The sequence below is a fragment of the Artemia sp. Qi Xiang Cuo genome, chromosome 1, assembly GCF_049724085.1.
Source record: "Artemia sp. Qi Xiang Cuo chromosome 1, ASM4972408v1, whole genome shotgun sequence".
Classification (NCBI taxonomy): domain Eukaryota; kingdom Metazoa; phylum Arthropoda; class Branchiopoda; order Anostraca; family Artemiidae; genus Artemia; species Artemia sp. Qi Xiang Cuo.
Genome location: NC_142794.1, coordinates 8,495,750 through 8,511,664, shown reverse-complemented (window position 1 = coordinate 8,511,664; position 15,915 = coordinate 8,495,750). Strand labels below are relative to the sequence as shown.

At 34.3% G+C, this 15,915-nt stretch overlaps 1 protein-coding gene across 1 annotated transcript in view; it reads right to left on the bottom strand.

Annotated features, from left to right (window-relative positions):
- Positions 1 to 6,576: 6,576 nt before the first annotated feature.
- Positions 6,577 to 15,915, bottom strand: part of LOC148955982 (uncharacterized) — a 31,352-nt gene continuing 22,013 nt past the window's right edge. The window contains exons 2-4 of the mRNA XM_089088360.1: positions 14,224 to 14,836; positions 10,102 to 11,227; positions 6,577 to 6,772 (exon numbers count right to left, since the gene is read on the bottom strand). Coding sequence (XP_088944486.1) covers positions 6,752 to 6,772; positions 10,102 to 11,227; positions 14,224 to 14,836 — 1,760 coding nt within the window. The 3' untranslated portion in view covers positions 6,577 to 6,751. The remainder of the gene's footprint in view (positions 6,773 to 10,101; positions 11,228 to 14,223; positions 14,837 to 15,915) is intronic.

The window sequence follows — 15,915 nt, the reverse complement described above, 5'->3', positions numbered from 1 at the left end:
TTCACTTACCCTCTTCACTCAATCCCCTGTTTCTTGGTTTTTGAAAAAAAGGAGTGTATTCCTCTGTTCCAAAATCAGAAGAATATATGTTCAATCACCATGTACCTATTTCCTATAGTAAGTAATGATTTCAAACATGGATAAATGCAGGCTGTTTTTAAGTTTGACTTGTCACCAGTGGCGTAATTTCGTCAAAATCCTTGGACGGCGGGGAAAGGGGAGGGAGCAAAGTTAGAGCCAATTTTCCCAAATCAAGTGAAGATGACAGTGAAAAATGAGCCATATAGTACCATAAAGGCAAAGATATACTAAAGAAAACTGACTCATTTTTCTGGATATATATATTATGCAAACTTATCTTAGTTTTGACAAAATTTTGAAGAAACAAAATTTCGCTTTTAGGGGGGGGGGCAAATTGGGGTCTGGCGGGGGCAGTTGCCCCTTGCCTCAAAGAAGATTACGCCCCGGATTGTCACCTCGGACTGTTAACAAACATATACTCATACGACTACTTATTTTCTTTCCATAGGCCCTTAGAACCAGATAAAAAAAAAGCAAAAAAAAAAACAGTAATTGCAGAGTTAGCCCATAAAAAAAAAAAATTTCACACCCAATGTTGCCTAGAATTGTTGAGAAGCTAAGAAGTGTTTTTGGAGAAAAAAACAAGAAAATTCGCTCTTTTTGCGACGTCCCACTCGCTTAGCTTATTGTTAACAGGATTTGATACCTTAAACATCATTTTGTGAGCCTCAACGTCAGCTGACTGTCTCAAAGGCAAAAGGTCCATTAGCGAATTCTCCCTGACGAATATTTTTTATTGAAACCTATTGAAAATTTGTGATTTGATTAAGAAATTTGATTGAAAAGACAATGGAATAGTGTCGGCAAAGTTTTCAATCAAAGTGACATTTAAAATAAATTGACATTTCTTTTTAGGTGATTTTTGGCATTTTTTCTAGCATGTATACTAGAACGTTTTTAGGGACAACCCTTTTCTGAATTTTAAAATGAAAATTCTGCTCCATTTGATCGAAAAAGCAAAATTTACACTTCCTAATGATATAGGTTTCCCTAAAGCTAAATATGTCTATCTCCGGCACAAAACAAGAGAAGTTAAAAGCTTTTTCTAAGATTTAGGGAAGGTAGATGTCGGCTTTTAGTTTTCTGCCGTTCATTTGGATCTCTTATCCAAGCAGTACAAGTTATGGCAGGACGGCCAAATCAATTCTAAAATTTTGGCCACACAAACTAAAAAAGTGTATAATGGACGAGATAGGCTGATTCTTTATGGTATCGAATCTCCTTAGCTAATGGTGGTATTTTCGCTGCCGTTCGAACGGCAAATAGAAAATTCGCAAATAGTGACAAAAACATAAGTCACAGTTGGACTAGAATACGTCGGCTACAACCTGTTACATTACCTGATGGCTGCTCAGCTTTATTAATGATTACGGATAAATATGTTTTGTAGTTATTATCTTCAATAGATATAATATTGCATAGATATTATATTGCACGGTAGATACTATCTTTGCATTTTGATTTGAGGAAATCGTTGGCCCTGTCATCAACTTTTTCAGGTGAAAATATCCTCTAAGTGATGGGTTTTGTAGGGCTTGAAGGATTTTTCTGAAATATACCGAAAAGTTAATTCCCTCGTAGAAATTAATTTTATCGACATCTATTTATTAGTAATTTATTATTAAAAAAAAATTTTAATAGTAATTTATTATTTAAATTTATTTTTTAAATAGTAATATCATTGTTATAGTAAGTCCTATTTATAGGTAAATGTTTGACTTACAAGGTTGATGCTAATGTTTTGAAGTTTATCAGGCTGAAATTGCTTAATTCTTAAACTAATAACGAGCTTATGGCGTGCCAATAGTTTAGGATAGAATCTTCTTCTATGAAAGACAAAATCTATATTAACGAAAGGTTTCGGTTTAGAGGTTTTTAATTTGTAGAGATTTTGCTGCAAAGCTCTTCGTTCAGACTGACTAATGTATCTATTCAAAATAGAAGGAAATAACACTAATTTAGCAATCAAAATAAAGTAAAGCAAATTAATTAAGTAAATAAAAAAAAAAAAAACTAAGTTAAGAGCGACGTTAAAACTTGAAACAAGAAGACACTAACCAACATGTCAAAGGGGTGGTCATCAATATTTTTCTGTTTACGCTAAAGAAAACAACTGCTTTCCTGAAAAAAAAAAATCTAGAACGCAACAAGTATAGCTAGGTCATAATTTAAAGTATATTCTAGAAGATTTGAATAAACAATTCCATCGTTTAAAGTATATACAATTAAATGTGTCCTTTCATTCCAGACCTAGATGTTTTGTGGTAAAAATAAATTTAGAGCAAAGCTGGGGGAAGGAAGGAGCCATTTCCCTCTCAAGATTTGGATTATTTTTGCTTATTCTCAATTTTAGATTCATCACTTACTTTCATTTGGAAAAGAACATATTTGACAGATACATTTTGTTTTTAACGAAAGGAAAATTGTTCGTTTTCGCTCGCTAACAGTTTTTGCTAACAAATGTAACAGTAAAAACTTAACATACTTGCTTGCAGCCAATATTTTTGACTTTGTGCTAGGTTGAAATTGATCGTTTCTAGTGGCGTAATTCTGTCAAAATCCTGGGGGAGGGCCAAAGTTGGAGTCAATTTTTCCAAATCAAGTGAAAATGACAGTGAAAAATGATCCATAGTGCCATAAAGGCAAAGATATATTAAAGAAAACTGATCTGTGTCTCTGGATGCTTGAATTATGCAGGCTTTTCTTAGTTTTGAAAAGATTTTTGCAGAAACCTAATTTCAGCTGGGGTAGGGGTAAACTGTATTTGGCGGGTGGGGGGGCAAGCTGGAGTCTGGAAGAAGCAGTTTCGCTTCACCCCTTCTCCGTAGCGAATTACGACCAGAACTTCTCTGGGCGTAGTGGTTTCCAGAACTTCTGACGAGAATTTGGTTTGCAGATAAATTGAAGATGCTGTAGGAACATCAGTATCTTCATTAAGTAAAATGAAGAATTGGTCATAATATAAAGTGCTGACATTAGGGAATCAGCAAGTTTTTGCGTCATACGTCACATGACTCTGTGTCCAATGAATTCTTCGACAATTGACGTTTTCAGTTGATTGACAGATTTGTAACAGCAGTTCAGTCAGCCCTGTCTTTTCCTCCAAAACCCATACATTCTTCATATAATTTCTTAATATAATGTAATGGAAATCCCCCTCTCCACCAATTTGCACATAAGTACCTGTGTGAGCCCCACTCATTACAGCTGGCTGGTTATTATTCGTTTTAAGCTTTAATACCATTCTTTGGCAATAATTGTTAAACTTCGCTTTCTACAACACTTTAAAAAATAAAAAGCTGTTTTCATACTAAGTTTAATAAATGCCAGCTTAGAAAGCATGCTCCCTTTTTTAACAGTAACAGTGCGGTACGATAGAATTGATAAAAAAAAAATACGAGAAACTATACCGTTTGTTCTTTTTCTTTGTTTATAATCCCCATTCGGGGAAATATAGTTCTATTCATTGTATTAACTGAAGGAAATACTGTTTTGGAGGCTAGATATTAACAGGCCATATCAATGGTCTTCTATTGAATCACGTATCAAGTCTAGTACTGTTATGTCGGGGAAGGGGGGAAACTAAAATATTCAAGATAAAAATAGGCACATTATGAGAAAAAAAACCTATCAATATTGCTGTTCATGAAATATAGGTTTTATTTCACTTTGAAATTATTAGAATGTTTTCATCTTTCCTTAATCGAAACCTGGAAAAAAAAACATTTTCCAGGTGCAGCAGCCAGAGGACTCGATATTTGGAAATACTCAATCTTCAACACTTTAAGAGGGTACTCGGTCTCCATACGAAAACTCCAAAGTTAGTGCTTAAAGTAGAGCTTGATATATTTTCTGTAAAGTTGACAGGAGCTCTCCAGGCAATCTAATATTCGCTTAAGGTAACAAAGCTACGAGCTCGGGTAGCGGGTATGAGGAAAGAGACGCATTGGCCGTTCTTTATAAAAAAAAAGTTGCTTGTTGAGGCAGGTTTTTTTGTATTTATGGAATGATGCGTCCAAGAAAAAATGGCGCAGGTCTTTCGAGAATGATCAGAGCAAGAATAAGAAGAGAAAGGAGTCCCAAAATGGTGATGTGAACTAGGTCTATCCAAAAGTTTAGTACTAAATTCAGTAACATAGGTACAAATTAGAATTTTAACTTAAATTGAATAATCCGGTTAGAGTTTTTAAGGATTTGAATTCAGTTGAGAGCAAACTGTCTACCATTGGGGGGAAGCAACTTTTGAAAATTGGGGTAAGTACTGAAGCTAAGAAAAATTGACCCATCTATGATGTGGAGGATGGACTGGGTATTTTCTCCTGATATACCACGTGCTATCTTAAATTAGGATAAATTGGCTGAAGGGAAATTTTGATGAGCTACTTTTTGCCATTCTTGCATCAATGAATCCACAAACGATTATAATAGTGGGAAATTTCTGTTGAAGGCGCTGGAGGTGAGGCACAAACGTCGCAAATAAGTGCATATTGTTTGGTTTCAATTTTAATGTGTTTGTAATTACATGGATGTAATAACGACTTTTGCATATGCCCCTCCAGAATTTTAATACAAATTATATTATATTATTATATTATCATCTCCAACACCTTAAATCACTGTTTGAACCGTTTTCAAAATGCACTTCCCGTCTCTCCTTAACGCTTTCTTCATCAATAATTGAAGTGTGGTTCCTAAGTCAGATAAAATGGGTACTGGGTCGTTTGTGTTAATTCAATATCAAAAAGATATTGCCTACTACATAATCTTATTTTACAGAAATGATGTTTAAGACACTTGAATCTTTAGCTAGAACACTATCTTGTAAGCATAATAAATCATGAGGCAATTTATTATGCCTAAATAAAATAATTAATTAAATTAAACATGTAATATAGGATTTATTTTGAATTTTTTTCAAAAATATAGGCTGTTTATGATTCTGGCTCTCTGATTACAATTAGGCTAAAATAGGCAAGGTCTGACGAAAAAGAATAAATATAACTAATTACTTAAAATAAAATTAATTTGAATATAAATCAACCAGGTGGAGTGTGATGAAAAAGTTGGGAGCCATGACTAATGGGAGTAAAATCAAGGCAGATAGTCAAGTGAGAGGCAAAACTGGCATAACCCTTTTCAGAATTGTGCAAAAATAATGCCATTTCTCAAGGCGTTCTGGGCAAAACGCCAATTTTACGTAATAGTGGAAAATGACGTTTTTTTTTGCTTTTTTTTCTCACCATGGATGATGCAATATAGTAAGGAGAAAACCCCCTACCCATTTTAACAAAAAATTTGAAAACGCTGCCTAGTAAAAAAATGTTCTATTTTCTTTTTTTTTATTTTAATTTCCTCATTTCACTGGCTGAAAACTTTACTTGTTTGAGCTTGGTTTATCTTCTCTATAGTTTTTCGTCTATTGTGTCTAGCCAGTAGGGTATTAGAACTTATTTCCGTGTAAAACTACTGGAAAAGTGAAACTCATATTATAAAAACAGCTTTTAAAATAAAGGATGTATCTAACATAAAAACGCGGGGAAAAAAGGCTTTTTGTCTTTCTTTGCGCTGAGGCAGCTTAGCGGGGGTCCTTGCCAAAACATGTACTTTTTTCTTTTTGCTTTGTTTCGTCCGGTGGCTGAAAATCCCTCTTGTTTCCTTGGTTAATTTTTAATTACATTTTCTCATTTTTGTCAAACGTCATGAATAGCCAGTGTGGTCTTGGAACATATTTAAAATTGAAATGGGTGAAATTCAAAATGTATGGGCTACTGGAAAATTTAAATCGTGTTAACAGCTTTTGATCTTTAACGCAAAATGGATTGAAAAACGTAAAATTTATTTAGATGCGTGCTCTCTGAATTCTGAGTAAACAAATCAGTATCCATTTTGAACAAAATTAATTTGGAATTTGTCTTTCTGGCAGCGAAAATCCCAAGTGAAGGACGTGACAGCCGTGGTTTGATACACGAAATTAAGCTTTAAGTTTTTTTTAAAATTAGACTTTTAAGTTTAAAAAAATTTTCATGCAAGCAGAGGATAGAGAGTGTGATAATTCTTACCTAAAAATAAAGAGACTACAAAAAAATCCCCCAGGTGAAATATTAATATAAAAAAAGGGACGTTTCAGCACGGGAAACCATTCTCCAATAAAGGCAAAAACCCACTTACAATTATAGTTATAAATTTTCGGAAGCATCGTTGCCACCGCGGTAAAATAGTAAAATAGTTTTTTATACACATAAATTTTTAGTTTTTTGTCAATCGGAAAATTGTCTTCTTGTTATGGCAAATTTTTAACCTGCTGTCACATGGTACAAATTAATCTCCTGTGGTACAATTTTAGAAGGAAGACTGGTACATTTTATTTCAAATTATTGGCAACGCTGCTCAGAAAAGGACACAACTTAAAATTATGTCGACATAACGTGTAGGTTTTGTTTTACCCTCTAGGCTTGAATCGTTTCACTTTACTCATAAAAGCAGAAAAAACATCACTAAGATGCATACTCTCTTTACTTTGAATAAACATTAATAATATACATTTCGAATAAACTTAAATAGCACCCTTTGTGAGCTTATAGGTATCGCAACAATGTATAAAAACTTACACAACAAGAACACAAACAATATAACAACAAATCACTATCACATTGCATCAACTCGGCGTTCTTTACGTAAGACGGATTCCAGTCTGAAAAATAAAAGTAAATAACTAACTAAGTAACTAAAAGTAGGTTATTGCACGTTACAAGGTCATCAATATGATGACCTTGTAACTTGAAGCACACTTTTATTAAGCCTCAGCGGAAAAGTGTACGTAACAAGACAATACTGCAAACCAAAAAAACAACAAACGTGTTGGTTGTGTCCAGTTGTGTTTTACTCGAAACAAGATTTGAAAGAAGACATTTTTTTTGAGGATCTTGAGTTCCAAGGAAAGGTCTTGAAAAAGGAAGGTAGCTTAATGTATAATAGCTTAGTAGCTTAATTAATCAACTACTTAAAAATCGTTTTGAATGAATTTGTATTTGTTAATCAGTCTAAGAAAGGAGAAGTTAATCCTTCGAATGGACAAAACACTAAATCAAAAAGATTTAGTTCTTCCGAAAGAAACTAACTTAACAGTTATAAATTATCATACTAGAATTAGTAGACATAGCACCACTGGAATTTTTTCAAAGGGAAGAAAAAGATAAAGCCTGAAAAATAGACTAAAAAAATTCTGAGTAAGCTATGATTCACCATTGTCAAAAAAAAGTCACCACCCTTGGTAGCAATCAAATGGAGTTAAAAACGTCAAGTGTCCATGTTTCTACATAAATATAGAAACCTATAGAAAAGCCACTGTCAAATAAAATTTTTGAATTTTGAGAGGGTTCTTGAGAGAACAACACATGCAACAACATTGTTATACTGTATTACGCTTAATATTGTTATCGCAATGTTATAGTTGAACTGATTTTTTTTTAGCTTTAATTTTTAGCTTTTTTATCGCTAAAATAATTGTTTCATATTCATGTTTTTTCATTGATCTTAATATATTAGATGTCCTTCCGGAACTAAAAGGATCTCTTGGATTAAGTGAATGGGTCACTCGGTGACATTTGGGTCATAGGTTGCTGATCCCTGGAATTGGGTAAATTCATCGCGTTTAGCTAAATTGAATTTTGTCCCTTTTTTATATGCAATTTAGCACTTTATCATTTTTTTATAACACGTAATTAAATTATTTTAGTAGCTTTTTATTGAAGATAAGGTCGGAATGAGGAAATCGATTAAAAATATCTGCAATTTTACCCATTTTATTGGTTGTGTCCAGTTGTTTTTCATTTTAATGCTTATTTTGTTTTTCATTAAATACTAGTTTATCTTGTGTTTCCTGATTGGACAATTTGATCATTAAACATATCTTACGGTTTTAAGTGGCAAACATGAGTATTGGGACATCTTTCAGTGTTTTATAAATAAAATTAAACAAATTTTAATTCAAGTTAATTTAGACAAAAAAATAACTTTATTTCAGAACTATATTTATTTGTGCTATGAATCAGTGAATAACGACTAAATATCTAAAAAAATAGGTTTCGGATTTGTCTTTTCAGGGTTTTTTCGCTTTAATTACCTAATTACACCAATGTTCAGCTAAACTAAATAGGCAGTTTTTGACATCGTCCAATGTTCAAAGCCTTTACAGAGGGTTCCCAAGTATGTACCTCCAAAACCGACACCCAACACAACCAAGGACAATTTTAAGATAATGGGAGGGGAGGTCTCCCAAGACCCTAGGTTTTTCTATTGAATAATGGAAATAACTCCCTGGCAGAGAAAAAGAAGAGAGCCTTGGAAAAGAGGAGTTAAATAACATCACGTTACGCACAGCACACGCACAGTTCACTAACATCACGCACAGTTCATTCAATTCACAAACAATGCCTTTGTACAGATTATGTCAAAATGGCAGCAGTGAAACAAGCGGCGTTATGCGAGTTTTAAATGCTTATCCACATTACTTGCCGAAGTTTATACATAATTCACCTTTTTTGATGCTTTCGAAAATGCACCCTTTCTCGATCGTTGAACTAGTTGAAAGTGGAACTATCAAAACTCAACTGTTTTGACATTTTCAGGCAGAAAATAATACTCCTAGTGTGAAGAAATGGTAGTTTTTAGAAGATATGGAGAATACACAAAAATTTTTCATGTTCGTTGCTCTTTTATAAGATGATAAAGCGTTCGGTATTCGAGCAGCTTCTGGAAAGAGTCAGTGCAGTGAGGGGAGGGGGCATATCCCCCCTTAAATTTTTAAAATACAATTTTTGGGTACCCGCCTCCCTTTGATTAAAAAAAATCATCTTGTTACCTCCCAAATTTCCATGAATTGACCTCACTGGTTAATTGCCTTCTTGCCTTCTTGGTCCCCCTGCCTTCTTGGATACGCTCCCGGAGTCACAAGCTTAAATCTCCTCTGCATGTTCATCTTTCAATTAGTTTGAAAATTCGGTCCAAAAATCCACTGTTTTTATTTAATTATTTTAGCTACCTTAATAATAGTTTTATGCAAAATATCTGTGCACATTATGGGGAAGACCATCAATCAGACTGTCACCAAAACAATTAAAACCTGACCCCTCCTCACTCAAATTCAGCAGCTGTTGTGTTTGAGCAGTCTCTCTGAAGAAAGTGAGAAAAAAACTCAAAATTTGAGAAAAAGGAAAAAAGGCTGCCGATAGCCTTTGACCGATCAGCAATACCATAAGACCCTTTCAGTGAATATATTCTAAATAATATCTGAGTTTCGCCTGCATTTCAAGGAAGAAGACGATAATCATTTCGAAAACAATGACTCATGCTCTCTCCAAAAATATATTTCATTTTCAAAATAGGCGCACACATGCTTGGAGCACGTGTCCACACACATGCTTGATTATGTCCAATGATATAGGTACACAAATGACCAACTTTTCTTTGGGTGAGTGGGGGGGGGGCATAAAGAGTTGCCCCCCCCCCCAGAGAGGGCATTTCCCAGGGTAACTGTCGAAATCTCCTTTTTGTTTTGATTATTTAAATTCAATTCTAAAGGTCATTCGAATTTCGAAAGGCAAATCTTAACTAGGAGAAATACAATTAAACAAAAAACACACGATATTTCTATTTTAAAATTTCAGATAATTTTTGCGATTTTTTTTTTCTTTAGAACTGACAATAATTTTCAGCCTTTTTTAATTTATGTACATGAAGAAAATTTGAAAAATTTGATATTATTCACAAAGTAACTTTAAAATAAATACACTTTTACACAAGCAATTTTTGGAAAAACATAAAATGTAATTTAAATATTGGGTTCGTAAAACTTTTGGAAGAAAAAGGTCAATATTAGTTTTATCCTACGAAAAAATTCATTGAAATTTCATGTTCTCACAAAGTAAAATTCAAGTTAATCCTTTTTTCAAAAAACAGGATATTAAAAATTTATCGGAAAAACCCCCTGATTTTTTTTGTAGAAAAAACAAACAATCGTACCTTTTTAAGACCATTGTTTTCACCAAAACTTCTAATAGAATTTAGAAGATCTCCTCTTGTGTCAATCGGTGACTGGATCTTTGAAGAATTTGATTTCTTCAAAAGAGGCAGGCTTTGGGTAGATATTGAGCTGTGGGCTGCTGGACCTGGAGGAGCAGGTACAGAAGCAGGCTGAGCACATGCTTCTGTCTGCTTGCCAGCTACTGGCCTTAACTTGATTCCATTTAATTCATTCCAAAAACTTGTCTGGAAGTCTGCAGAAGTAGAATGTTTCAGAGTTCCAACTTTTTGAGACGCTTCTTTAGGAGTTGCCGCATCAATCTGCCGCATCAGAGCTGCCGCATTCGGAGCTGCCGCATCAAGCTCGTCAGCTGATTTTGGCCTCTCTATGATAGAAACTTTTCTTCGAACTACTACATCTATTTTACGAGAAGCATCAGTTTCGTCACGAAGCTTTGAGAGATATTGTCTGTCTTCAGAAGATATACCGTCTCTTTCAGCTGACGGTCTTCTTGCTAAAGCAATAAGGTCATGGCGACTTTTTTCCAGTGATGATTTTTCTTCCGCTTCGGTATGGGTTCGAAGCGGAAAACCACGAACTTCTGGTACACGAAATGGCATTTTTGGTTGCACAACCTTATTACCAACCTGGACTGGATTGAACATAGGTCGACGAACCTGCGATAACGACTTCAATTCGAAAGGCCTTGGCGTGTCAATAGATGTTCTACGGACTAGATTCGACTTTCTATTAGTAACAGATTCAAAGGCTGATCTTGAGCTCTCAAAGCTCAATTTTCTACTTTCAACTTGACTCTTTTCGTCTTTGTTTTCAACATTTTCTTTCACGGGCTTCAATTTCACAGACTCAACCTTTGGTAATTCCTTGACCTCGGTCGTTTCTTCGACTTTTTTGGCATTAATCTTTGTCTCAATATCATCCAAATTATAGGCATTGACCGGGTTTGTGCTTATGGATACATGAACTGATGGCCGGGATCGCCACGGCTCCATAACTACTTTCGGAGGACCTTGATATCGATATCGGAATGTTTCGTCGTCCGGTTGATCCGACCCACTGCGAGTGCTAGTTTGACTCTCTGGACGAGAATTGGCGTCTATACACCTAAAAAAATATATATTTAAGCATAATTCTCTTACTTTTTACAGTTTAGGCAAAGATTGGCTAGGCTGTAGCCAAGACTGGAAATTTGAAATGGTTTTAACCCTATCGCAAATCAGTCAGTATGACGCTGTTTTACATGATAGTCTTTTAATGTTTATGCTATAATAATGATATATTATATAATATTATTAATGTTATATTATTTATATTATGTATATATATATATATATATATATATATATATATATATATATATATATATATATATATTATATATATAATTTATGCTATATAATGTTATAAGTTAAATCTTATAGTTGTCAAGTAGTCACTTTTGATTTATTACTATCATTATTATTTAATTCTATTTTTTGAAGGATTCATCTGAGGCAAGTGTCAGCTTAGGGTTCGTTCAGTTTCAGGTTCGCTAGCATTATAATAATAAAATATAATAAAGTAAATAATTGTAAAATAGTATTTGAGCAATAAAGTATAATAAGCATAATAAAGTATAATAAATCATAATCATAAAATCAAAAACCAAAAAAATCATAAATCAAAATCCATCGTCCGGTAGAGAAGCGAATTCGAGGAGCACGGGAAAAAATATATACAATTTATAATAAAACATAGCCATAAGTAAAAAGTCGTTCTTATCTTTAGAAGGCGTTAGCCCTAAAGAAGCCCTTAGAAGGGTGCGTTAGCCCTACTCCTGTTTGAGGTGGTTTTTGTTCGTTTTAATTGTTAATTGATTATTTATCATAATTTTTGTTCGCCTTGGTCTCATTTATTTATTGATAGTTGTTCATCCTTACAAGCAACAAATATTATTTGACGGTATCTTTGATTGTCTTTGGATAAAATATAGTTCTTTACTATTCTTTTTTTATGATTAGAGATTGGTCGTAATTTGGTTGTTTACTTACTATTATTTATTTCCATTTTTTTGTTTGTTTTGTTCGTCTGTTAAGAGTTTTGTTTTTTAAGTTTTTGTTATTTTCGTGGTCACCCACTGTTAATTGGTTTTATGTCTTTCTTTGGGCAGCCACTTGAATTAATGTTATGTGTTATATCATTTTGTAATAAACAGAAAATTGAATTGAACTGAACTGAATACTATTCTTTGGAAAAAAAATTGGGAAAAGTTTGCTTTTAAGTTATAAACTAACGGGACAAGGTGTTCCGAATAGGAAAATAGCTCTAATAGGAATCTAAAGACAGCTCATGATTAACAACCACCTTGATGGTGGTTGTTATGATCGGTGGTTGTTATGATGGTGGTTGTTATGACGTGCTCATGATCAGCAACGTCTCATTCGTCATGAGAAAACATCAATAAAATGCATAAATAAATAATTAAATTACAACCTAAGCAATATAACTGTTTTTGGAGACTGACAGCCTGCCATTATAAAAAAAAAGTAGATGCAAGATAGCAGAAGAAGAAGAAGCAGTAGATAGAAGACGGAATTCCTCGACAAGACACATAACTTATCAGATGCGCAACTTAGCCGTCTATCATTTATTGTTTAATTATTCGTCTACTTTTATTGCTGAAAATTAAAAATAAAATAAAATTGTAACATAAAGCATCACCAAAAAGCTTATTTAGGTGCTTTTTCTATACTTTCATAGTAAGCAGTATTGTAGCCTAAGTGTAGCCTATAGTAAACGTTGTATCAAAGTGAGAAAAGGAGAAAATTTTCCTATAGTCCAGTGGTAAAAAGTGTGCTTCAGTCGACATAAATTTCTATAAGAGTATGTCAGAAAGCGATTTGACATATTTTTTAAAATCTGATTGATTCATTAGTTTTCTTGCATGGTTGATTAATTTAATCTATTAAAACGAAGAAAAGTTAAATTTCACCTGATTGATTATGTATGCAACTTATGAAATTTAAAGTTGAAAAGAAAAGTTTTTAGTCACAAGATTTTTACAAATAGTCCCTCTGTTTCTCTAGGGTTGTATTACATTCTAAGGCAGAAATTGCGATACAACAAGCATTGCGGTTGATGAAAGTCTGTGCACAAATACTGCTATAAAATGAAAATATCACTGACCCAAGCGTCCCTTTAGTGTCCGCATCTTGGCTGACTTTGACCCACAGTCAAAGACGATTGCCAGCGCCTGATATAACTTGTCTAATTTAATTATCTGTATATATTTAGCCCTTTTAGTGTTATTTAGTTTCAGATGTCCTAAAACTTATATTAAAGTACCCATTAAAGGTAAAGCATAAGGAGGAAATCAGACGGGAAAAAAAGAGATATAGGCCATCTCTTTTCAAATATAACAAGCGCTGATGTTGCAAGGTAAAAAAAGGTAAATAAGGTAAATAATACGGCATTGGACTTTACAGTCCCTACCGGCGGTGCTGATCTCCGTTTCTTGAATCTTCAGCCAGGAAGTGCAATGGGGGGTTGGGGGCCAACCATCATGTGCTTTAGCACACCCTTACTGTTTACCTTCCCCAGATTTCTCCAGGTACCCATTTAGAGCTGGGTCGACTCTAGCTGAGCTTACACGGACGCAAGGGTTCTCGAATTTACTGATTTTATGGGCTTACCACCATCCTATGTGCTTATTTCTCATAAATAGTTGTTTCATAAAGCCAAACAAAACAAATTGAAAAAAGGCTAAATTTTCTATATACGCTAGAGCTAAATATGGTGTCATTAGGGGAAGTGGCTGGGACACCAATTTGACAACAGCGAATATTATATTTAGGAACAGCACTGAATAGAAAATTGAATGCTATATTTCTTTTTTACCTGTCTGATTTCTTCACTACCTTTGAAAAAAAAAGCGGAATCTTTCCGAGGGTACACAGATTTTTACGACATGTTGACACGGTTTTAAGGGATTTTTTTGCTTAGTATAGACTTTTCGACAATTTGTCTAAGTCACTCTTTTTTGCCCATTGACAACTCTGGATAGGAAATCATCATAAATGCAGACGGAATAATGATTTAAAAGGAAACAGTTCAAGGCTTACACTAAAGAATGATAATCATCAGATTCCGTTTGACATATTCCATCAAGCATCACCGGTTGTTTCGAGCTGAAGGTTAGTGGTGCTGGAATAACTTCAACTTTGTCTTCTTGTGTAGACAGTGGACGTTCCTTTTCCTCTATTATTTCGGAAAAAGCTTTAATGTGGTCTTCATTCAGTGTTAAAATGACTGGCTCGTTTTCTTCGTGTCGAAGATCATCAAAAATGTGATTACCGTTTTCAACTGTTTTGTGAACTACATGAAGTCTTGGTAGATCAGCAACACCGTCTTTCGTAATATCTCGCTCAACTTGTCGAAACTTTGAAGTTGTTAATGATGAAGTTGAAGTTATACTAACGGCCTCTATTTGGTTTTCATCCTGCACTTTAAGAGGCACTTCCACTTTTTTATCCATACTGTCGGATTTCTCCATAACAGCTGAAAAATCTCCTGTTTTGCAATTATTTTTTTCAGGGTCAACTGATTCAGGTGTCTCACAAGGTTCGGATTGCTTTACACAGTTTTTACTTCCTTGATTTAATCGCTTTTGCTGGTAAGCAAGAATACGCTGCTGGAATTGTATATATTCCTCCTGTAGGCGAATGGCTTCAGGATCTGAAATATAACAAAAAACTTTAAATTAGAAGATATTGCAATAAATATGTAACTAGAAACCTTTTGACAAGTTTTCCAAGAGAGACAGATCGCCATTTAAACAATACTGTCAGTACTGGGCGTTCTTTCTAAGTTTAATTTTCTGGAAGATATCAAACGGTATGGAAAAATTTCGCAAGAATGTTCACGTCAGTTCATGTTCAAGTTAGCAACTAAACGAATTTTACTCCTACAATTACTGATAGCAACTCATCACAGCACCAACCCACCTGAGGTCAAAATAGCTACCCTTGCTCCTCCTCCACCCCAATATGTCCAATGATAAGCTCTTTACCCCCTCCCAAAAAGATTCTATTTCCTTTAAATCCTTTCTCATTACCTTTTTAATACCATTCAAGAACGTCCTATTTTCCTTCGGTCCCACGTGGATGGGATCGGGGGTTGGGAGTGATCTTGCGATAAGATGCTGATTTTAGGCAATCCATCACCACAAATCTGTAGAACGCGACTGAAATAAATTTTGCAGGCCAACAATCTTAGCCTTTCTTTCATTGCAGTTCTGGAAAGTAGAATGAGGCCAAATTTTTTTACATCTTTTTTTTTACACTCAGTCATTCAAACAATAAATTTAACAATTTATTGCGTCAAGGACTTTCGTGTCAAGGACTTTATTGTCTTCAAGAATTGTGTTTGGGAAAAGTCAAGGACTGCTACAAGGAGTTGAATAATGTCCAGAAATGTGTGTGTGTACATACACTTGTTCGATTCAAACAGTTCGTGATAACGAACTGTAAGTTAGAAGCGACCCGGCTCAATAGTAACCGAAACTCTAAAAAACGGAATTTTGATACCAATAGATACATCACAAGAATCAAACTTTTATACTGATTTCAAATATTTAAGTTTCATGAAGTTTAGTCTAACCCATCAATAGTTACGCGCCTGAGAAAACTTGCATTGAAAAAAGGGGAGAACACCCCCTAAAAGTCACAGAACCTTGAATCAAATTATCAGATTCAGCGTATCAGAGAACCCTACTGTAGAGGTTTCAAGCTCCTATCTGCAAAAACGTGGAATTT